A 25,330-nucleotide genomic window follows, 5' to 3' on the forward strand; every position below is an offset into this window, starting at 1 on the left:
GATATCTGCACCCTGGTCTGCTGCGTAGGAGTACTCTGTGTTAGTGCTCTTCTGTGCAGCATTGCTCCTGCCCTTCGTCACAGAAATAGAAATCTCAACTGCCTCACTCTGAGCGATGCTGAGGAGTTCCCTGAAAGTTGAGGACCACTGAGGGTTCAAGAATGTGATTATATAGACTATAGATACAGCCTGTGGCTAACCGAATAGAGGGCTCCAAAAGTGTTGTGGGTGATGGTTCCATGAAGGCCCCCACCTGGCTTTTTGAGTAGACTAGATCTTCCCCCCTCTACTGGCCCCAAGAACTTTCAGTCCTTGACTGTATGCCCCCATGGTGGAGTCCCAATAGAATCTGTGAGACTATACTTTGCCTATTTAAACAGTCTCACAACTCCTGGGCATTTTTAAATCTGCACCCCCTGGTGCTTCTTTCCAGTGGCACACAACTCTTAATAGAAAAATATTTTGTGGCAAAGGGGAAAAACAGATTTGCATGGGGAATGCCCACATGCTAAAGATAGACTACCCAACAGAGAATGTCGGGTCTCTTTAAAAGTGGCTGTCAATTGAGTATTTTAGAAGGCCGCTACTGCTTTAAAAGAAAAGAAGAACTGTCTCTGTTATCTAGTGTCGACGTCGGTACTAATTGCAAAAAAGGTCTCAAAATAAACAAAACAACTAATTTACATTTTTTAATATTTTTAAAATATAGAACATATGGTAGTATTTCATGTAGAAAATGTTTTCGTAGAGAGAGCCTCATACTTACAGTACTACACTGTTTTCATCCATAAACTAATCTCTGGCACCAATTATGTAGAACAGAAAGGGAAAGACAGACACATAGTAATAGAAATCAATCAGATAGGAGTCAAAAAGAAAAGTAGCTTTTCTCTTTAACTGGAGTTCAATGAACCTATGCCAAATTTGTCATTTTTTGTCTATCTTGCCTTCCATTATGAACTGCAGGTCCTAACCAAATTTACAAGATTATCCAGGTCTCCATTAAATGATTTGTAAAAGATTCACAGTTCTGTAAATGTTTTCGGTTTTGCAGATATTACTTACTTCAGTATCTATGCTGTATATAAGTCAGTTGGCTGAGGTTGTAACTAGAAACATTTATAGTAAGCTTGCTATAAAATTGTGCTGCACCTCCCAGCAACAGATCCGGTTCCTCTGAAACTTCTGTCCAAAAATCCCAGATGCTCTGACTGTTCCACTTCATGTGTCCCTTCACCATCCTTTGACATCTCCATGTCGATCACTGTCTTATTAAATAGAGACCAACACAACCTGAAAAAAGTTTATTCTGCGGGCAGCACAGTTTTATATTATGCATACATCTGGTGGTATCTAGCTAAACAGTTTGAAATTTCTGCTCACTCAATTCAATCGACAACTCATCTGCAATTTTTCTTCCTTCTTTGCTACTCACAAGGTCCCACCTATAAATCCAATTTGCAATTTAGTTAGTGAAAATGTTATGTATGGCTCCCCTATTACTCCTCCACCCGTCTGTAGTAGTTGAAAGAAGGAGCAAATAATTTTGAGGGGCAATGCATACAAAATTAGATGGGTAAAACGAAATGATGTCAATATTTTCACCTCAATGTTCTGAGTGACATCACAGACAACTCGAGATTTGCTCTTGTTGTCCATTTAATGTCACTTAGAATATCTTGGTGAAAGACACCCCTATAATTCACAGTTATCCATTCAAAATTCTGTATATTATGGATGGCTTGCATAGGAAGCAGGTGTCATTTCCATCAGATTCTAAACCTTGTAACTTACTGCTATGACACAGAAACAGTTGATAATAAAACATGTTACCTACTATTGCTACATCATAAAGGTCTTTCAGGCCAGACTGATAGGGCTCTCAGAGAGCATGTCAGTACAGCATTGATCGTATGCTTTGAATGAAAGCAGAAAGCACAGCTGCAGGAGGTGGAAGGTAGACAGGGAAGGCGGTGGAGATAGGTTAAGAATGGCCAGTACTGTATTTTTCTACATTTCACTCAGCAAGGAGAGGCCATGTTATGTATGGCTTCCCTGTTTCTCCTCTGCTCCCTGCATAGCAGCTGAAAGCAGGAGCAGGTGATTTTGGAGGCCATACATGACCTAAAATTATAGATGGGTAAAAATGAATTACAGGGATGTTTTTCACTTCAAGATGCTGGATGACATCATAGAAACTCAGCTTTGCTCTCATTGTCTATTTGATGTCACTTGGAGCCCCTCAGTGAGTAACATCCTCTAAGCTACTGTTACAAATCTATAATTCCATATTAAAATGTTTCTGTACCCTTACCACTGTTAGAGGCAGAAGGGATACATTAACATGACACAGACATCTCGAAAGGTTATGTGTGTCAATCATAATGCTGTTAAGCTGCTTAAAGACTGGGCAGATGTTACTGACCAGAGGTATTGGAGATAATGAGCAAAAAAAGCTTAGGTCGACTGCACTTTAGAAGATAGCAACAAGAAAGATGAAGAAAGTCAGTGAGGACACTATTTTATCAGTGTTAAAGAATAGGGAAAGGAAACGACGTAAAGACTAGATATTTTAAAGCCACAAGAATGGGCCAGAGAACAGATCAAAACAAAATTACAGGGGTAATTCCACAGTGGCACCTAGATCAGATCTGCAATGTTGGCAAGCTGGGAGGAAATGAAATACATCCTTAAAGTAGCAACCCATGCATAATACAAGAGAGACATGGGCACTAAGTTAAAAGGGATATGGGTTTGAAGAATTATTGTGGAGGAAAGTACACAGTGGAGAGACAACCAAAAACACGGGATCAGAAAAGTGAGAGTGCATGGAGTAATGGATCCAAGAAAACATAGTTGACTTCCACGCACTTCTGATGAACATGTAGATGGCTTGCAGCAGTTTTTCCAGATGATTGGCTCCAAGTAGAGGGGAATATCCACTTATCTTTGTTGCAGAGGCAGGCTATCAGTGAATTGTTGCAAAAGAAGCAAAACTTGAAACAAAATCAGAAATGATGATAAAATCAAATACAGTACATAAGACCCTCTTATTTGCAAGCTGGCAGAACTGCTTGGTTGATGAGTTCTGAGAAGGTCCTGCTCACATGTTCCGCTGCACACAGCATGTCCTGCGTCATATGGGAAGGGTTACCTAGAGAGAACGAAAAGTTCATTACATCTCTGGTAGGATATCATTATATTCGTATTCTGTACAATGTTACAATTGCCTGTCCATCAAGCTAATCTCTTCAGTGCACACAAACTATGAAAGAGTCATGCATTATTGGCCATTTATTCCCAAAGTAGAAGTAGGTGGACGATTTCTTTACACTGATTAGCTGAAAGCACATTTCATAACCCAAGAAGGTGTAAAGGATCTAGTGTCAGTACTTCCTATGAGTGATGGAGGAGGTGTTGTCCAGGCTCTCGCTGTTATGGCTAACAAGTAAGAGGAACACTTATCCTGGTGCCTGGTAATCTTCGAGCCACTTTTGAAGACAAAGCAAATTCCTGAAAAGATTTTGGGAGGACTTTACAGATAATCGTGTGATATCTGGTCTTTGAATCAGGCAGCAAGCAGATTATCAACAGAATCAATAAATGACTGAACATGAAGTATTTAAACTGAGTTTGCTGAAAACATATTTAATACTGGTCAGTATTATTGTGTCCCTTTAACGCTACAATAGATAGGTGTTACAGGAAGAAGTAACATTGAATTGCTAGTTGGAAGAAGCTTTGATGGAGTGCCACTTACCTGCTTGTACTTGAACCGACAAGGCATCCTTTAGTTTCTCCACGAGCTGAGAAAGTGCTACCTCAGCTTTTTTCTCAGCCTCCTCTTCCTGGAACATTGACATGTTTGCACTTGGTCCAGAGGCTGCAGCTGAAGGTATACAGGAAAGGTTCTTCTCAGAGGTTACACTGATAAAGTTGTTCTCAAGATTCTTATCAGATGTTGCACCAGCAGGGATCTTCTCAGACGTTACACTGGCGAGGTTCCTCTCGGAAGTTACACTGGCAAGGTTTTTCTCACAAATTGTACTGGCAAGGTTCTTCTGAGAGTGCAATTTCACCAAATGGTGTTCATGTAAATGGTTTATTGACCCTGACATCTCATGCTGTGCCAATGACCGACTTTGATCCTGTGTATAGGCTGGGATTGACGTGACACTTATTGGTGCTGCATTGATTATGCCATGCCCCGTATGTGTTGTCAAGAGCTTACTGAGAGAACTGTTGATAGATGTCATACATTGGCTGTCTATTCTTCCCGCAAGTTGATTCCCTATAATTTCAGTAGATTCTCTTGCTTTACACAGATATTTTTGTGGCGTAGGGTAGTTATTTGGTTCCATAGCTTGGTGAAGTCTAGTTGAAGGATGTTGTGGTGGTTGCAGCATCAACTACAATAAAATAAATTTAGTTATTTACCATCACTGATTGATTTTTTTCATATCAACAGCTAACAGTCTTAACAACAACCATAAGGTGCATCTTTCAATAAAATTTGAAAATGTCCAATTATTTTTTTATTGAACTATGATATATGTATATCTACAGAATTATCAAAAAGTGCACATCGGATTCACATATATGTGACTACACTGGAATTCTATAGTGAAACTGCATTAAAAACAGATGGATTTAACAGTAAAATAAAATGTGCCAATCAGGTGTATACCAAGTTTTACATGTTTAAAAGGAAGAGTAAAGGCACTTTACCTTCACCTTTGGTTAGCTGGGGTAAAGTGTGCAGAGCCCTATGGCGAACAAAAATGGTTTCAATTAACTATTTCTACTAATTTCCCCTCTCTGATCGCTCACAGAGTCATCATTCACGATTTTCCACCATGACAGTTTCAGATACCATTTGTTGACCTTTGGTGCTTAAGTCTAAACTCCTATAGTTATAATAAAGAATTGCCTCTCTTTCAGTTCTATTTCCTCTCATTTTATTTTCAGTCCCTTGCCCTCTGTTCATTTCTCTCTTCCCCGCTGTTCGAAACCCTACATCCCATTCATCAGCTTGAAGCCCTTTACCATCAAGCACAAACAAATCATACAAACTGCATTAATCAAAACAGGCCTAAATATACCGCCTAAAAGCCCACCACCAATCCCGCTAAGCCATTTACCTACAGCAGAAAATCCTTCCCAGCTCTTTCAAGTCTTTCGACAGACTTGTGATATTTTTAACATACATGCTGATCTCCCTGCTCTTGTCCGGCACATACGTGCAACATTGCAAAAGGCACACTTATGGGCAACTTAAATGTGAAATTTCTAGTGAATATTGGAAAGTAATGATTATACATGTTTTGAATAAATGTGTCATTATAAGCAAATGATAAATAGCGACAATGCGTCACCAGTGGCAAAACGAATCAAATAGCAAAGTCCAAATGTCTACAGTGTATGATGAAGCAACAGAGCAGACAATTGCAACTGGTGTAATAAGGTTATAATATTAACTAAACTAGTGAGGGAGGCTGTCATATCATATTATCTTAAAGGGCCCATAAGGAATGAACCTGAGGTGGGCTTATATACTGGAAGGCCATTGTAGTAATGAATGGTTTGAACCACGAGTAAATTCAGGATGATTCCCATCAACTTACGAGGAGAGAGAGTAAGTAAGGACCAAGCGTGCAGATAAGATGGAAATGTTATGATTCATGAAGTGGAGAAAAAGCAAATCAAGAAAGCTTCCTTGCTCAGCAGAAGAGTGAAACTAGAATCACCAACATATTTATATCCACCGCTGCACCAGAGGCACATATAGGAAACCAGCAATGGGTGGGAGGGGAAGAGGGGGGAGAGGAAACCAAGCTTTGTGTATTCTAATAAGGTTTGTCATATTCTTCTATGCATGCGCCCTATGAACTCGGTGCCACAGCAGTATGTAAATAAAGGAGCCCTTTGTGATGCATTGCTGTCTAGTTAATTGAATTGCATCGTAGAGTTAGGAAAAAATACCAACCTCACCAACAACAAACTCATTATTTTATTAGGCAGGTGGTATAATAATATTGGGTGCTGTTTTCAATCCATTCTGTTCAACACCTTTTTAATAGGCCTGGGCGAAGCACTACGCTACGCTCGCGTAGTTTGCGAAGTTCGCGCTACTTCGCACTACGCGAACTGCACGTAGCACAGTGCGAACACGCGTAGCGTAGTGTTGCGTAGTGCTGAGGTCAATTTTTGCTTGCTCGCGGTCCTCAACGTTAAGTTGGCGACCGCGAGCAAGCAAAATGACATCCCGGCGAGACTTTTTCCTTGTTCGCGATCGCGAGCATGGAAAATAAACCTCCCGGCGAGATTCCCAACGCGAGGAGGTCAGGTTTCTCATTGCGAGGGGTCGCGTATGCTCGCGACCGCTCGCGATGAGAAACTACCAGTTCGCGTTGAGAAAGCTGCCGCTCGAGTAAAAATCTACTCGAGCAGCAGAAAACTACAGCTCGCACTGTGCAAGATGCCATTTTCAATGATTGCACAGTGCCGGTTGCTTGTCCGCACTGTGCAATCATTGAAAACAACATCTTGCACAGTGCGAACATGTTACTACGCAGTTCGCGAAGTGCTACGCGTAGCTCGCGTAGTGCGAACTTCACTTTACGTAGCTTCGCGAAGTGCTACTTCGCGAACTACGCCCACCCTTACTTTTTAATCTGATACTACTTTTCAGTATATCACCGAGCAAGTCAAAAAAAGAACGTGACAATCTACAAAATACATTTCCTTGAAAAGATTTTGGGACAAAAATGAATGGTTGCATTATCAAATGCAGGAATACTTATAATGCCTTTCACAACCAGACAATAGCATACAATTTAATATCTATATGTCTGATTGTATCTGTCTGTCCTATTTCTATTTAGAGTCAAGCCCAATGGCTGTATTTGTGTGTTAGCTGCTTATCATTTTTGTAGATCTGCTATCTATCCTTGCCCGTCTATATGCACAGTCATTCTTCTACCTGTCTATTTCTAGTTGTGACAGGGGACTAGTCGGGTGAGACTGGGAACAGCCTAGATAACTGGGGAATAATATAAACAAAACAATGCCGGAAGGCTAGAATGGAAGAAGGACAGAAGCTGAGGACAAAGGGAGGTTGAAACAAGCTGTGAATAGGGCACTGGAAGTTGCAGGGAAAACACAAGTGAACACAATTGGAAGGTAAAGCAGGAAGAAAAGGGACAAAGAACAATGAAGACACTTTCTTCTGTTGTACTCACTTTACCATGGGACAGCCTTCCAAACAAAGGCGGAATCACGCATGCCTTCACAGCGAAGGCTTTTACAGATATGCGTCTTCACAACGAAGCCTTTATCACGCAGGATTTTACAATGACTATGCCTTTCCCACGCATGCCTTTGCAACGAATGTCATTATAGAGGCATGAATCAGTAACGGCATATGCGTTTTTGCAGGCTCAGTTGTGCGCAGGTTTAAGGGGGGCATTTTACTATATGTGGTTAGATCTGGGACCCCCTCTCCTGCCCCCCCGACCCGTACCGTATTTCACCAAACTGGCCATGATTTCGCGTACACCACATGCAGGCTCAGGTGCATGCAAGTGAAAGGGGTCACTTTCGCTATGTGTGGTTAGATCTGTGCCCCCTCCAACCCACACAGTATTTCATTGATAATACCATGCTTACACAATACTTAATGCATTGGCTGGCATGGAGGGTCAAGGCCCCGCAGTTACCCATTTCCATAAGCATGATACCATGCCAACAATCGCCTTGGCAGTGGGGCAATACATGCACTCTAATACGACTACCAGCACATACACTGCTCGGTGTATAGGTGCAAATATTTACATTTCTCGCATTCACAGGACTTCTGCTTACATGCATACATGGTTGGCGTGCTGTAGATATATGAGTGGGTAATACCTGTGATCGGTAAGAGCATGGTTGGCAATAGTAGGTTTTTCAAGACCATTTGACCTGCTGTCAAGACTATGTGCATTTCACTGCATTTTATTTTATTGCATTTTATATCAATTTGAATGTGATGATCTGAAGTAGCTTTTAAAAGCACAAACAAATGCCAGGGTTTGCGAGGCATACAGTGCGGCGGTCTGGGCTCTGGAAGCCCTGAATACAAAAAAAATTCCTTCTCACCATTAAAAGGAAGAATTGCTCAAACTCTCCTGTATGCAAAACGTGTAGTTTATTGAATGGCTTCCCCGATGCATTTCGACCATAGCCTTGGTCACGGGTGAAACGTGAAGCAGACATCAACGTATATAAATATATGTTTACAATTAAGCTTTGACCACGCATATGTCTTCCCCAAGCATGCCTTTACAACTAACATTTCGCTGTACAGGCATGCGTGGTAAAGGCATATGCATGCTAAAAGTTTTCATTCAAAAGGCATGAGTGCTAAAGATGCATGCGTTGTAATGATGGCGTTAGCATGCATTGTTATGGCATGTGTTATTCCATCATACAACCCTTTACCATATGGCATGTGTTATTCCATCATACAACCCTTTACCATCAGGTACTTAAGAAACAAAGCCTTCCCCTACTTAAAAAGTATGCATTAGAGACCTCAGATTGTTTTTATTTTTTTGCTTGCTAAGTAATAGAACGGCGGAGCCGGCATCGGCCACGCCAAAGGTATGGCGGTCGAGCCGGCCCCTCCTCTGGAACAGGAGGCGCGCCTCTCGCGCACATTAGTGACGTGACTGCCGCGCCTCCTCCCCCCATAGGTCCTGGCCTTGAGGTGTGACCCGGAAGTGATTAGAATCACTTCTGGGTCGCGCGAAACGTCCGGCCAGTAGCCCTGGCTGGGCCATCAAGGGCTATAAAGGGCTGGGGAGCTCAGGAGTCTGCCTCTTCGCTTCTGGCTCCCCAGCTTGCCCCCAAGCGTCGCAAGGAGGCTTTATTAGGCAAAAGAAAGTACCTTTACTCTTTGTTTAATAAATACGGCCGGGGGTGTTACGACCCCGCATCCAAAAACTTCTCTCCTGTCACGGGTCTTGAGTGGGGAGGAGGGGGTGTAGGTAGTACCTGGCCATATGTATATGTTAAAGCCACAAGGAAAAATATGGCAATATAAGGGAAGCATGGAGTATCAGGGACTATGTATCAACTATGTGGACAACGTATCCAGACTATCAACTTGGACTGGTAGCTGCCTCCGATCTTCAAAGGCAAGCAATGAGTAATAAGAGAGATGTAGCTGGACCTTTTTAGGTCTCGCCTAAAACTCCCGTAAGAAGTCGAAGACCATCTTGTCTACAATAAAGTATGTAGAGTGGCTTTGGGTCCACCTCATAGTCATAAATAGATGGCTTCTTGACTACCTCAGTCCTCTGCTCCTTATTTGACAGCTTAACTCCCTATTCTATTCTATATTTGTCCCTCCTCCAGTGTATATTTTTACATCCATTCTGATTGGAAGATGTGTATCATTCCACCATGGATCAAGGGTACAACTTAATTAATTGTTTTTCAACACTCCATGAGATGCCATTGTTTTCATCTCTCTCTCTCTCTCTCTCTCTCTCTCTCTCTCTCTCTATCTCTCTCTGTCCCTCTTTTGTCTGCTCATCCATTACCGCACAGCAGCTAAGATGGAGTATGTTGTAACAAACCGGTGACTGCTTTGGTATTTTTATTCTTCTGTTCCTACATGGCTGATAGCCATTTAGAATAATAAATTAAACATGAATATGCACAGGAGCGCTACTGCAAAGCCAACAGGGCAGCACTTGCCTTTTAAAGGCACAATTTATTGGAAATGTTTCACTAGCTCCTCCCGGTATGGACATTTATTTCAGATATTTATGCACTAATATCACCAAAAGAATTTGTTTTGAATGCATAATGTCTTCATATTATCATTTTCAAATACTATCGCCACTGCAGCGCAAGCCACAGAATATTTCTGCCTAGTACCAATGGCATGATGCTCCGCGTTCTGTATCTTGCTCCTATAGTCATGTATTGGTAATACATGCGAGTTTGAGGGATTCCTTGCTGATATACGAATTCCTGTGTTTTGAGTGTAGCATCAAACTCAAATTTCACGTTACCAGAATTTTTGCTTACTGCTGATGGCAACACCAAGAACTCAGCTGGCAGTGGACTAAGCGCACTCTCACTGCTGTGGAGACGGGGTGGCCTGGAGGCCCCTGGCGGTCCGGGACCAGACGAGGAGGGCTGCGGTGTCAGGAGGGACCTCCCTTCCCCTGCAAGCTGATCAATGAGGCAGCGTACTACCAGCGCAGCGCCTAAGACACCAGGAAGTGCTCCGGTGTGAGATGACCGACCTCAGCCCTACACTCTGGAATGACTGTGGGGGGGTAGAACTAACACCCCTTGTGGTGAGCCCCCAAAAGATAGAGGCGGCGGAGGAGGTGCAGCAGCTAATGACTCAATGGCCTCGATATCGGCAGCCAGACTGGGCTGCAGAGGTGTTCCGGTAATCCTGCAACTCTGGAGCGGCAGAGCGGCTTCGGGTCAGGTCTCACCAGAGAAGTGTTGCCTGCCCTGATTGGAGATGCTTGAGGGGGTGGGCTGGCTGCCCCGTGTCCGTGGACAGCCAGAGCCCCGGCACCCATGGATGAGCAGAGCTGAGATGATTGCGACAACACCTGGTGAGCCCCCCCCCCCCCCTCTCTCTCATTGGTCTAGCAGGGGAGTCGGATGGGGCCGGTGGGACGCCGGAGCCTCCGGGGATGCTCCGAAGTGATCTAGCTGTGAAGTGGGGCTGGCGCTTCGGCCTGGGCCGTGGGCCTGCGTTGCGGAGAAGTCAGTGTGCAGGCAGGCGGGGCCCCAGGCCCAAAGCTGCATTGAATTAAGGTAGCAAGTGAGTAATCACCGTAGCATTGATCCTGCATTTTGGCAGCCGGGACGGGCTGCGGTGACGCTTTGGTCTGGCGGCCCTGATGTGGCGGTGCGGCTGCTGGGTGTGGCTAGCCAGAACTGAGGCCTGCATGGAGTGGTGGTGATCTGGGGCTATACCATGACCCGTGAGGGCTCGGGCGGAGGGCAGGGATGCTGGTTCCCCCTCTTGAGCTGAAAACAACACGATAGCAGGCCCTGCCTGTCCCCGCAGTGACGCGACTCTGTTGGGTGGCCCAGGTGAGATCTCTCGACGGCCAGGCATAAGGTGAGGAATCTGGTACTATGGGACCAGCTGAGCCAATCTTATATGACTACAAGGGGGTGCCCCAGCAGACACTGCCACATCCCTCTGAGGGGCATGGGCCGGTGGTAGATGGAATGTGACAACCGGTGGAGGGGATGAGGGGAGCCCTCCTGCGGAGGTGGCTGGACTGGGTCCCGGTGCGGCTTGCGGGTCGGAGGGCCACCTGCTTTACAAGAAGGCTCATTCTTCGTTGCCTGTCAGAGGTGTTACCAGGAGGAAACCCCCCCCCTTCACTGTCATACAATGACAAAGGAGAAAATAACCAGTGCTGGAGCCAAACAGAACACAATATACAGATATACAGCAGCAGGGGCCAAGGCAACAGTCCTTGGAGAGCAGGTGAATGGCATGACGGATAAAGCAGCAATCCAGGGACATGCATGATGCTAAAATTGGGGCAGTGGGCTCCGACATTATGTTCATTCACCAGGACCTTCGCTATGCGGTTGAAAGATTCACAGTGGCGGAAACTTGGATCTCAACAGTGGTAGACACAGTAGCATCTCTTCAAAAGAGATCTCCACCCTTGACTCTGTCACAGACGGCCTGGCAACGCAAGTGGAAGATGCGGAAGGGCAAGCTCGCAGAAATAACCTCAATTCCAGGGGGTTTCCTGAAGGCTGCGAGGGGAACAACATGGAACAATTCCTCGCTACATGGCTTACAGACTGGCTTCCCCCTAATTCCATGTTAAAATGCTTCATAATTGAACGTGCTCACCGGGCCCTGCTTCAAAAAACCCCACCTGGAGATAGACCACGGCCCACCATTGCCAGACTTCTCAATTACAATTATAGGGATATAATCCTGCAACAAGCCAGACAAAAGGACTCACTCTTCTATACCTCGCATCACATATTGATATTTCCGGAATATACAAGATTGGTCCAGCAACGCCAACAGTCCTTCACGAAGACCAAGGTCCGTCTGCGTGCCCTTAAAATCCAATATGCCCTGCTGTACCCGGCCCGTCTGAGAATATAAGTCACAATCCTTTTTCTTCGAAACCCTGGAAGAGGTGTTCGCGTGGACAGATGAGACAGTTAAGACGAAATCAGACATCCCACCAAGAATAGACTCTGATTCATCGTCTGTAGATGGGGGGTACAAATTATCCAAACTCAAAGACAAATGGAGTCATAGGTCACAGTCCAAACATAGATCCAAAACCCACAGTAAGTCCTGCGGGTTTTGGATCTGTGCGGGGTCGATGGGATCATAGCAAGAGCAGACAGCCTCATAACTGATCTCTGGGGTCACAGACGGCAACAGTTGCAGTCCTAGAAGTGGAATAGAACTCACGGGCTACTCCCTTATGGCAACAACTCTTGAGTAAAGGTACTTTCTTTTGCCTAAGGGAAGTTTACTGGGGATCTATTGGCAGGGGTTTGTGCCTGGCCTCCATTGGGGATGGGGCCACCACCTAGCTGCGACAGATACTTCAACTGTTATGAGGTATTGGGGAGGAGAAGGGGAGTTTGTTAGGCAGTTCTGTGTTGCTGTTTTTAGTGCCATGCTTCTCTACTATGTCTACATCTGCCCTGTGCCGACGTCACATATGAGTCACAACACACATGCTTGACCAATCTAGAAATATGTCTCCGGTCATGACAGACACCCAGGGCAGGGGCTCCTCATAGTCAGCTGGAATGTGCAGGGCATTCTGGACAAGATAAAATGGGGTGCCATACACTGAATGGCCAAACGATACAAAGCTGATGTCCTACTCCTGCAGGAGGCACATCTATATGGGCAATAAAACACACTGTCTCTTCCGTTTCGGCTACGTCCAGGTCTATCACTCCGGGTTCAACAGGGGCTCTCAAGGGGTGGCGATTCAAATCCATTGCAGAATTTGCTCATACCAGGTCATGGCTAGACTCCCAGGGAGGTACATAATAGTGTCAGGCACATTAAATAGAGAGCCAATCATTCTGGCTAGTGTTTAAGCTCCCCCACCCCTGGCCTGGACCTTTGTGGAACGCCGATGACAATCTGGGTTGAGATCCCATGTAGACTGACTGTGGTTGAGGGAGACTGGAATGATGTAATATGCCCAATCCAGAACATGTGACTTGGGGCTGGTAAATCAGCGACGTCGCTGGAATCACGACTGCAGTCCTTGGTAGATGGGATGGGTTGGGTAGATACAAGGAGGAGGTCCCACCCCACTGCCCAAGATTTTATATGCTACTTGAGTGTACATGACTCATTCTCCCACCTTTACTATATTATCGTGCCCTCGAGATGCCTCCATAGAATGACGACAGCGGAGATATTGCCCAGGGATCACTCCCCATTGACACTGGAGTTGCTGATGGGCCTGGGGCGCCCCTTGTTTCGATGGCAACTTTCGACATGGCACCTACATGACCACCAATTTAGATTACATGTGCACCAAGCTATTACAGAATACTTTGCATATAACACCGGGACAGTGGGCTCTCTGGAGGCACTATGGGAGGCCATGAAGCCAACCATTCAGGGAGCAGATATATCTTTATGCAAAACGCAGCGTAAAAAGCGTCAACAGAAATTGACCCAGACCGAGGCTCAGCTTATAGATCTAGAGCGGAAGGGTAGAGAAGAGGCTGGGAACATAGCACATCATCAATTGTTCCTCACGCAACAATTATATGCCATTGAGCTGCTAGACGAGGCCAAATTGGTGTGGCTGGCCACCCGTAGCAGGATATATCAATTTGGTGATAAATCGAGTGCAATACTTTATCGTCTTTGTCAGCAGGCATTACAGCCATATTCTAACTCTGGTATATATGGTCCAGATGGCGTGACACTGTCACAGTGAGCCTCGCAGAATACTTTGCAGACTTATATCTCCCTAGGGAGATCCTACCAGAAGCCACCATCCATCGCTTTTTGGATGACTTAAGCCGCTTTTCCAAGAAATCGCTTTCTGATGCGGCGAGAGATCAACTATACACCCATCTAATAATTCATGAACTCGGGACCGCACTGACCGATTTACGCTCGGGTAAAGCACCGGGGCCTAATGGTTTCCCGAGCGAGTTCTACAAAATATTCGAATCTCGAATGCTGGGATCAGTGCCGCCCTGGAGACTAGTCGTCTCCCACAGGACTGGAGACACGCTCAGGTGGTTGTCTTTCTAAAACCAGGTAGACCTCCTGAGCAAAATACGTCATACTGCCCAATTTCTCTACTGAACGTAGAAGCTAAATAATTCGCCAAAGTCCTTTCAAACCGCATTTTGCCATACATAACCAATCTAATACACCCATATCAAGCAGCCTTCATGCCCAGCCGTGCCACAAGATATAACATCCGCCGCGCCCACAACGCTATTGCCGCTTTGAACCATTTCAAGGGCCCTGCAGCCTTACTCCGCGCAGACATTGACAAAGCTTTTGACTCACTTAGCTGGCCCTACGTCTTTACGCTCCTGAGTAGGCTGAATTTCGGCCCTCGTCTCCTCGCCTATATACGACTTTTATACACAGATCTTACAGCCTCAGTTCGGGTGACGAACGCTACCTCACGGACTCCCTCTATTGGACGAGGGACCTGCCAGGGATGCCCCGTCTCCCTATGCTTGTTTGTGCTCGCAATGGAGTCGCTAGCAGCATGGGTCTGGATTGATGCCCAGGTAAGCGGTTTCAAATGGTCTAGAGGTATCTCCAACTGCATTGCGCTATATGTGGATGATGTACTTTTTCCTCACAGATCCTAACCGGACAGGGCCAAGGCTACTCCGCATGATGCAGGTCTTTGGAGAGACATCCAGCCTATTTATGAATGTCTGTAAATCGTTCTTTGGGTGGGAGTGAACTGGGTGCTTGGTATAGAGAGGTGACGTTGGTCACAGAAGGATTCAAATACTTGGGGTATTCCTGTTGTCTTCCCAGCCGTTTTGTGGGACAGAAATCTTGCCCCATTGTGGACGCAGATAAAAACACAGGTATGATCCTGAGCCAACTTACCCCTGTCCGTATTTGGCAGATCGGCAATTTTTAAGATAGTCTCTCTCTCCCGATTATTATATCAGCTGCAGAATCACCCATATCCACTACCGATCACGTGGTTCAGACAAATGAACTCGATCCTGGGTCAATTCCTTTGGGGGGTTGGGTTCTGTCTGGGTGGCCCTGAGAACCTGTTTCCATTCGACATACTGCAGGGGAATGGCCACCCCAGATATCCAGGCATACCAAGCAGGGTCCCACCTCCTTGTCCTTAACGACTGGTGGTAGGGAGATCGACGCAACCCGGCATATGCTGTGGAGCATTTGCTAATGGATGACACAACACGGGCCGGCACTTCTAGCCCTCCCGCCGGCGACAAGGGCGGTGTGTGTGATATGGAGGCAATCTCTGCTCCAGATGGGATGGTGGGACCAATTGACCAGAGAGACTCCCCTGTGGCATAATGGCCTCCTACCCCACCTTTCGACACTGACCAGATTCAGTAGTTGGGAGAACATTGGTATATCCATGTTGGGGGTGGTCCTGCAGGGTCAAACATTAATATCATTCCAGGAGCTTCAGCGAGAATTTGATATGCCCCATACACAGTTTTATATATATCTTCAGACCTCGCTTTCACTTTACCTTTCTGCTTTTTCTAGATTTCTGGAGCTGGTCTTTTGTCAAACCCTCAGCCTTATTTTTCTTTTTGAGTTATGTTTTTGAGGCATGAGTGCACAAGTTATCCCGACCTACACAGGTATATACCTAATTTTAGGTACTTTATGTTCATGATTTTGTACAAGAACAGCAGCCAAATGCTGGTGTACAGCCAACAAGCCACCTCCCACAGAAAGTTAGTGAAAACTATCAAAAAGACAGTTTCAAAGTTGCTAATCAACTACTTACCCAAATCAACCTTAAAATCAGCTCTGTGCTCAGTCTGTGTTTATTTCAAAACCTAAGATAACACCTAAGAAGGTGTGCCATGAGCAGTAGGAGATACTTGCATATATAGTTCCTCATTTCATACCTTCCTCTATGCATGGTGCCATACTAAGAAAAACACACATAGTCAATATTCTATGCTTAAGCTGGGGTGTCTTGTGAAGACAGATACTTCCAATTACTTCGTTTTGAGAATAGTCAAAAATATGATTTCATCTGACTTAATGGGTGCTTTGCCCATAACCACATATATATTCTGTAGACTAATTGTGTATATGTATGCATACGGTATTTTTATTTATTTTATTTATTTGAACAATTTTTTATAGCGCTGGCTAGACCCGAAGGTATCAGAGCGCTTTACATGAGGACATAGCATCAAAACATTTTTACATTGTTACATCAATTAGGGTTACAATTAACAATAAATGCTAGGGAAAGAAAGACGTGATCTTAACACAATAATATAAGATATTAGAGCATAACTTAACCAAGACTCACGTTATAGGAAAGGTGGAGGATAGAGGGGACAGATAGTCAGGATAGAGGCAGGTGGATAGGGCCAGGGGGATCTGAAGGGGGAAGGTACTCAGTGTGAACATAGCAGTCGAGTAGTTGAAGAGAAGAGATAGAGGAGCCATGAACAACAGTGAAAAGCAATGTCCGAAGTCCGGCTGGTTAGGTGACGGCCAAGGGAGTGAGCCAGACTCCGCTATAGCTGCATGGGACAGCTCCACCAGGCAGCGGTCAAGGGTGTTCAGTCTCCACGGTAAAAAAGACACAGTTTAAAGAAGAGAGCAGAATTACAGAAATTCGAAGCAGGGGATAAGGGAGAGACAGGGAGACGGGGAGAAACTGAGCCCAAAGTCCGGTTGGTAGGTGACGGGCAAGGGGATGAACCAAGGCCTATCTCCTCAACAGCTGAGCAGAGCAGCTCCACCGGGCGACGGACACAGACTCCGCTGTCCGGGCAATGATCAGGTGCACTCAGAGAGTGACAGATTGGCGCTGGGGGAGTGAAAAACCATGGGCCAAAGGGAATCCCGATGCCATCCTGAGGACAGGCATCGTCCCTGTTGGGCTGCGCAATGAAAAGTTCATCTTGGGGAAAGAAATCACCACTGGCAGCCATGTTAGGATCAGGCAGCCATCGGCCTCAGCCTCAAGTGAACAGGAGCCCCCTCTCCACACCAAACGTATACCAGGCACCACAGCACTTCACGGGGAAAGGATGGGCCAGTCTCCCCCTGCCACCAGAGCCCACCTGGGCGCATCACTCCTCACGGCAGGCCAGCGCGGTAGAAGCCGCCAATTTGCCTCGCGCTGGGGCGCTCACCTCTGCCCTCAGCTACTGGTGCTTTCGGGATCAAGAACAACCTGTCCAGCCCATCCGCGGCCACCCTCCACACACTGCGGTTGGGCCAAACAAGCGGATTGAGGCTGCAGATCCAGCGATTACGGGCTGCGCCCTCGGTGTAACTGATTCGCCTCAGCTGCGGGCGCCCGCCGGAGAAGTTGATAGGGTAGCCCCCGATCTCGCCGCAAACCGGTGCAGTTTTCCGGGGGCCCGCTCCTGATGTCGTGGCCCCGGCACTTCTACGTCCGAACATGGGTCCGTTTCACCTCGAGCGCCCTCTTGAGGCGCTATCGCCAGGGGAGGATTTTGCCGATAACACGGCAAAGCAGCCGCCCAGCGGCCACAGTGGCAGACGCTCCCGATCGTCCGATGTCGGGAGTTAGCCCTTTCTGATGATTTAATGGGGCTTGAAGCGCCGTGCTAGGTTGTTGAGCACGGGGCTTCCACGGAGCTTAAGCTCCGGACAGCCATGTTGGAATTGGCTCCTCCTCCTCATTCCTATGGCGCAAGCCTAACCAAAAGGTAGTTGAGCCCTGTACATGGTCAAATACAAGTATAGAGTGGACAAGTAATAGGAGAGGAAGTTGCTTTGTGGAAGGTTACAGTATCGTGATGCCATGTTCTTTAAAGAGGTGAGTTTCCAGGTTTCATTAAATTGGAGCAGTCTTAACAGATTTGGGGATGTTGTTTCAAATCCTGGGTGCGTAGAAAAAAAATGCCTGCTGTCTTGTTTTTTTTTATCATTTTACATTTCTTAGTTTTCTGTCTCATAGTGACCTAGCTGCGGATATGCAGAGAACCACCAGAAATGATGAGCTTATCCGCAAGATAAGCACGTGTGCTGACCACAATCGGTGTGTAATTGATGGAGCTGGTTTTGAAGATGGTGTGGGCTGGCAAGTGGAGTTAATCAAGTTAAATCAGGATGGGGCTAAGGTGATCATATTTCATCAGGCCCTGGATAAAAAGTACTGCAGCATGTAGGGTGACCCAGTGAGGAGTATGGTGGACCATGGAGTAAGGCATAACCATCATCTAAATGTAAGAGCGCAAAGGCTTGAACAGCAGGTCTGAAGTGCTTTCTGGAAGACAAAGTATGATTGCATTGGAGCAGTCACATATGCAGCACCAACATACCAATTGCTATCATCTGTAGCAAATATTGTCAAAGTCTTATTCACAAATTCATTCCATAAATGTCATAATTCTGTTGCATTAGGTACACACAATATCAACCAAGAACCTAGATCAACCCAAATCACCCCCTACCTCAAAGAACTCCACTGGCTCCTGACCCATGCATGCAAGGCCCTACACAACTGTGGACCTGCATTCTTGAACCACCGCCTGAACTTCCATCAGCCCACCAGACATCTCCATTCTGCGTCCCTTTCTCTAACCCTAACCCCCACAACTGACGTAGCAGTTGCAGAGGTCACTCCTTTGCCTACGGAGCAGCAAAGACTTGGAACTAGCTCCCCTTTCACCTACGGACCTTCCCATCTATCTCAGAGTTTGGAAAGTCACTGAAGACATGGCTGCTTGGCTAATCAACTGGACCCTACCAGTGCCTGGATCCTGATGTGTGACAAGAAGCTCTCTACAAATCTACTGATTGATTGATTGAAGCTCTTGGAAGACCAAATGAACCCATTCTTACAAGTTCCACTACTTGTGCTAGTTGCTGTTAAAACAATGTTTGATGTGGTTTAAACCCTATGGGAGTTTCCAATATATTATAGGGCTCACTTTCAGCAGGAACAGATATTAAAAACCTCATACTAGGATTTACAGGATCAAACTCTACAGATTAGCAAAATATTTCAAGAGGGCATAATACATGGGCTGTATCTACGAGAATGACTTCACCCCCACCTCAAATAATCCCTGTCTTGTGAGGTAGTGTATCAACAGACTCCTAAAGTGTGCCTTCATAAGTACAGGCAAAGCTGCCATTTTCACACAAATTCAGAATGATATTCTGTTAGAAATTGAGGATTCTGATTGGCAGAGTATACACCCTGTCCAAGCTGGAGCCACAATCCTAGTCAGGGTTAGTCAGATACACAACCTTAATAGACCTGTACTCACCCTCTGATAACTTGACACAGAGCACTCAGGCTTAACTTAAGAGGCAAGGTGTAAAGTATTTGTGCAACACTTAACTACAGTAACACAGTGAATACACCACAAAAAGGCTTCACACCAGTTTAGACAAATAAATAATATTTATCTGAGTAAAACAAGACCAAAACAACAAAAATAAAATAAGTAGAAGTCGAGATCTGATGTTTTTAAGAAGAAATCCAAAAATAGTTTTTAGGAGTTAATAGTGCTAAAAGGTTACTTGAGTTTGTGCTAGACAGGGGTAAATCCAAAGTTCAGGCCGACCGCAATGGAGGGCAGGCCACCTACAGAACCCATCAGGGCCCACTGAAAAAGTACCTTGTACAGAGCAGTACCTTGTACAGAGCAAGCCTCGGCACTGAGGACTTCCCTGCATTGGTTCTGAGTCACACAGTCGGGTTGATGCATCAAAGGCGAGCCTCACAGACTGTGTTGAAGGGTTGGCGCTGTGTATCGGAGTTGAGCCTCGCAGCGGCGTCTCATGATCGGCGCTGCCTTGTCAGCAAACCTTACAGCCGAGACTCACGTAGTCACTGAATTGGCACTGCTTCGGAGGGCACTGCATCAGTTACAATCGACACAAATGGGCCACAGAGTTGATTTTTACAGAACCCACTTCTGAGGCCGGGGACTGGAGGGGGCACCTCAGGCAAGGGTAGGGCTCACAGATGGCATAGTCCAGCAGCAACTGCAGAGCTGTAAGAAATATTTTGTGTCCCATAGACTTCAGAAAACAGGAGGAAAGCCGGCAAGCCCATGGATAATCTTGGGTTCAAGGATGTAGACAATAGATCAAGTCGATCTCAATCCCAAGCATGAATCAGCAGGCAATAGGCAAACACAGCAGAGCAGGTAGCAAAGTGGTGGTCCCTCCTACAGCACAGCAGCCCTTATTACAGGCAGAATGTGCTTGGTTCCAGTAGAGTTCTGGTTTGGTGGTGTCAGGTGTCCAGTACTTAAACCTAAATGTGCCTTTGAAGTGGGGGAGACATCAAAGAGGCCTTTGAAGATCACATGGTCCCTGCCTTTCCTGCCCTGGCTCCAGACACACCACTAGGAATGGTATGTAGCTCTTTGTGTGGGGACAGGCACAGCCCTATTCAGGAGCAAGTGTCAGCTCCTCTCTCACACTCTACCTCAGGAAGGCATATCAGCCTGGTGATAGGCCTTCAGGATGCACACACCTGTTTCCTTTGTGTGACTGTCTAGAGGGAATGCACAAAGCCTAGGTGTCACCAAACCCAGACGTGAATTCAGAGACAGGCAGAGGTACAGAATGGTTAAAGTAAGAAAATGCCAACTTTCTAAAAGTGGCATTTTCAAACACACAATGTAAAATCCAACTTCATCATAAGTTGTCATTTTAAATTGTTAGTCCAGAGGCACAAAACTCCCAAACTCTCTCTTTTCCCAGCTGGAAATTACACTTAAGAGATATTTTTAAGGCAATCCCAATGTTAAACTATGGGAGAGATGGATTTTGCAGATTATCACCACCAGGAGATGTAAAACTCAGGAGTACATGTCCCACCTTTTAAATGCACTGCACCCTGCTGTTAAATAGTAGCGGCAGTTTCAATCGATAACCTTTCAAGTATTTGCCCGGCGGTAATCGCCTCTCATACCACTCGATAATTTACCAATGAAAGAGGCAGGCGCCGGAGACTGGAAGGCAGGAAACAAAGTTTTATTCCGTCGGAGCAGAACACATCAGATCAGACAGCAAGGTATCGTCACGAGGTGCTCTAACTGCATCTCTGAGACCTCGTCTCTTATACACAGGTTTATTGCTTTATTACATATGGTACATTCTTGTTGAGGCTTTGATGTACGGGAAGACATTCCTTGGAACCCCCACTTCAAGCCCGTTCCCACACATATCTACAGTAGAAGTCCCCACCCCACCCACAGTAGGAGATGGCTATCACGCAGCTGGATATTCCGCCAATTCCCGGGGGTGTGTGCAACCGGCCGGGTCTCAGGGGGTAGGGGCTTTGATCCACCGTAATCCCTTTGATGTGGGGTGTTTCCCTTACAGTAGGAGCAATAAACTGCATCCGCAGGGCTAGGTGATGGCCTGGGATCGGTTCGGACAATGGGGCGCAGAGGAAGGGGGTTTATCAAAGAGGGGCATGACCATGTATGGGATGTCGGTCAGGTGTGGGATGTGGTCCCATGGCAGGGTCGTGCTGAATGAGAGGGTTTATGGCCCGTGTATGAGAGAGCGGGGGCAGCCGGGGCGCGGGGGGATGCTCGCAGCGCCAGGGGAAAGCGCCGGCGATCGAGAATGAGCGGGGAGAGAGTGGGGTGCTTAAAAATGGCGGCCGTGCATTCGCTGTGCGTGGCGCTGGGGAGAGGCAAGATGGCGCAGATAATGTTCAGTTTGCAAGCTAAATTTCCACAGTCCTCCCTTTTAATATATCTCGCCAGCTTGCCTAGTTCGGATCTATCCCCATAATACTCCGAACTTCCACCTCATACAGAGCTTTCATTCGCTCTGTTTCAAAGTCCAAAGTCTTAGGGCAGATGCAGTTCATAAAAAGCGAACATAAAGGTGGCAGACACTGAATCCCCAAGCAACATCCACATAGTATCACAATTGGTATGAGGATAAATGAAAACAGCCTCCATCCCCAACTTTTAATAGTGTCCCAAAACCAACTCCCCAGTGACCATTCTCCTTGTTCTTGATGGACCTCTGCGGACAGTCTGTGGAGGTGTTCAATTGCTTTGTAGACTGAGGGTGAGTTATCCGGTACGTAGGTACAACAGCTGGACCCAATGATGCGGCATGCTCCTCCACGATCAGCCAGAACCACATCTAGAACGAGGCGGTTCTGAAGGGCCACTAAGCGGATGGCCTGGAGCTCGGCGGTGTTGTTGGCGAGGGCGCCAGCCGTAATGTTCATCGTCGTTTCGACTGCCTGGGTTAAGTGGCGGATGGCACGGCTGTTTGCCATTGGACCCCAGAGTGGAACAAGGCCTTTCACTGCGTCCATGAACTGTGCTCCGGCGGAGTCGGCTTGCACAATGTCTTTGGCCCGCTTCTGTCGGTGATGGTTTGCTGGAGCCACATATGTCGGAGGAAGGACAAAGGCGATGTAGCAGGTGCCTCCCCAACCTTTCGGAAGCCAGGTGTAGGCCTTAGTACCACAGACGAAGTACATATTCGGGGAGGCAACAAAGGAGGGTGGGTCAACTGAGTCCAATGTTCGGGTGATGAGGCAGGAGCTGTGGCCCACCAGCTGCGCCCCCAGGCCTTCGAGGCACACAACTCCAGTGATGTTGATGACGGACAGGGCCACTGTTAGGGTGGCGGCCGTCCGTTTCCGGAGGTAAGAGAAGGTGGGTCTGGCTGGGTTGTTGAACACTTGCATTTCAACTCGTTCTTTGGCAGGGATGTCCATGTGAAAGGAAGTGTTCGATCTCAGGGGGCAGAAGAGGGCAGAAGTTCTTCCAGTTTTGTTCAGCCAGAACCCATGGTAGAAGTGTGACATGGTTCTGCCGGAAGTGGCATTGTCCTTGTAGCTTTCTTGCAGGAGGATTAGCCAGGCGAGGCAGGAACCATGGACAGAAAAAGGTGAAGGGATGAAAGGGATAGAGTGTCCAGTGGCATGTGGTAGCAATCCACAGATCCAGCAATTAGTGGCGTTGGCAGCAAGATTGTGTTGGTGGAGCAACTGCACAAAAGAGTTATTCCAGAACTCCTTACGCCTGTCTCGGAGTTGGGGTGAAAGTGAGATCAGATGGTGTTCTTTTGTGGTGGTAGGTTGAACGGTGGTCAGCAATATCTTATGAGCGGGTGTGCCCTCCTCCATGATCCAGAAGGTGACCACGAGGAGAAGGCAAAAGAGAAGGGTAATGAAAAGTGCAATAGTCTTTAAGCTGTGCATTCGGTCAGTCTTTGGGTTTTTGTAGTGGATCTTAGGACGTCCGGTTGCTTCCATCATCTTCATGTCGGGCGCTTCCATCACCTTCAAGAGACTCGGTAGCGGGCAGAACCACAGACTTCGTTTAGTTTCTCTCCTGGTGGCCTTTGAGGTGACTAGGCTACCGCTCTGAGATTTCCACTTAGCCTGTGGTCTGCTTAGCCGAAGTTCTCTCCTTTCGTCGCAAGTTATATCTTCCTTGGATGGCACGGTGGGATCAGGATATCTTACTAACTCGAGTGTCTCTGTATCTGGGCAGCGGCTCAGGGATGGTCGGTCTTTGTCCAGAAGTTCTTCTTGGGCGGCGATGTTGTCCGTGGTTGTCAGGGTCGGTGATACCTTCTTGCAGTGGTGTGCATGCAGCCAATTGCGTTTCCCCTCCACTCGAAGAGCTGTTCGGGTGGTGATCAGGACTTGCAGGGGGCCCGTCCACTGGGGCTCCAGACTCTTGGTGCGCTGGAAGTTACGCACTAAGACGAAGTCACCGGGTTGGATGTCGTGTCCGGGGCCCCTGGAAACATCGGGAATGGCGTGCAGCACCTGCTGATGGATGACAGACAACGTTTTAGTTAGATTATACAAATAGTCAGACATGAGGACGTCTGGGACGTCGTGGATGGATGTTGGCTTTGGAGCAGCCCAAAGGTTCATGGGCCGCCCGAAAACGACCTCGTAGGGGGTTAAGTGGTGTTTAGTGGGGGTGGAACGCATTGATAGCAATGCTAGCGGGAGAGCGTCTGGCCATCTCAGTCCTGTGGTGGCGACTATTTTTGCTATCTTAAGCTTCAAGGTGGCGTTGTGTCGCTCAACCAAGCCTGCAGATTGGGGATGGAAGACCGCATGGAATTTCTGTTTTACACCCAACCCCTTTAAGATGAGTTGGATAACTTCGGCTACGAAGTGAGGGCCGTTGTCGCTCCACAAAATTCGACAAAGGCCGTATCGGGGGAAGAATTCCTTCAGTAGTACTTTTGCGGTAGTCATGGCGGTGTTGTCGTGGGTTGGATAGGCTTCCACCCACTTGCTGAAGGCACACACAACGACAAGTACGTACTTCAAACCTTGGCACCTTTCTAACTGGACAAAGTCCATTTGTAGGACTTCAAAAGGGTGATTGGGGACCCCGAACCCTCCCCGGGGTACAGCAGTTCCTTTCCCAGGGTTGTGTTGGAGGCATACTAGGCATTGTTGGACCAGACGTTTGGCTGAGTCTGGGATCTTGTCGTTGTGCCAGACTTTGGAGATGAGTTCGATCATGGGGGCAGACCCTATGTGTGCGGGGGAGTGCGCCATGGTCAGCATGGGGATCAAGTATGAGTCTGGTAGCAACCATTTGTTCGAGTCTTTAGTCCGCCAGCAACCATCATCGTCCTTCAATCCCACCCGTGCCCATTCAGTTAACTCGTGTGGTGTACTGGCTAATTGGATGTCCCTAATCGTTTCCCTAGCATCCTTCCATTTCTCAGCTTGTGACCTGGTCACGTACATACGGGTCGTGGACCTATTCTCGGCTGTGGTTCGGGCAGTAATGTCAGCTAGTGCATTTCCCTGTCCTATAATGTCTGTCACCTTCTTGTGTGCTTGGCATTTGATCACAGCCAGCCGTGTGGGGAGGAGGACCGCTTCGGTCAGGGCAGAGACTAGATCTCCATGCAGGATGGGTGTGCCATGAGAAGTCAAGAATCCCCTCTCTTTCCATAAGAGCCCAAAGTGGTGAACTACCCCGAAGGCGTACTGACTGTCTGTGTAGATGTTTGCGGTTGTCCCTGCTGCCAGGATGCAGGCTCGTGTGAGAGCAATTAGTTCCGCCGCCTGTGCGGATCGCTGTGTGATGCGGGCTGTCT

At 46.9% G+C, this 25,330-nt stretch overlaps 1 protein-coding gene across 1 annotated transcript in view; it reads right to left on the bottom strand.

Annotated features, from left to right (window-relative positions):
• Window positions 1-1,354: 1,354 nt before the first annotated feature.
• Window positions 1,355-25,330, bottom strand: part of LOC146858151 (uncharacterized) — a 47,156-nt gene continuing 23,180 nt past the window's right edge. The window contains exons 5-6 of the mRNA XM_085646898.1: window positions 3,761-4,409; window positions 1,355-3,154 (exon numbers count right to left, since the gene is read on the bottom strand). Of these exons, the coding sequence (XP_085503024.1) occupies window positions 3,051-3,154; window positions 3,761-4,409 (753 nt within the window). The 3' untranslated portion in view covers window positions 1,355-3,050. The remainder of the gene's footprint in view (window positions 3,155-3,760; window positions 4,410-25,330) is intronic.

The sequence above is a fragment of the Triturus cristatus genome, chromosome 3_2, assembly GCF_964204655.1.
Source record: "Triturus cristatus chromosome 3_2, aTriCri1.1, whole genome shotgun sequence".
NCBI classification, from domain to species: domain Eukaryota; kingdom Metazoa; phylum Chordata; class Amphibia; order Caudata; family Salamandridae; genus Triturus; species Triturus cristatus.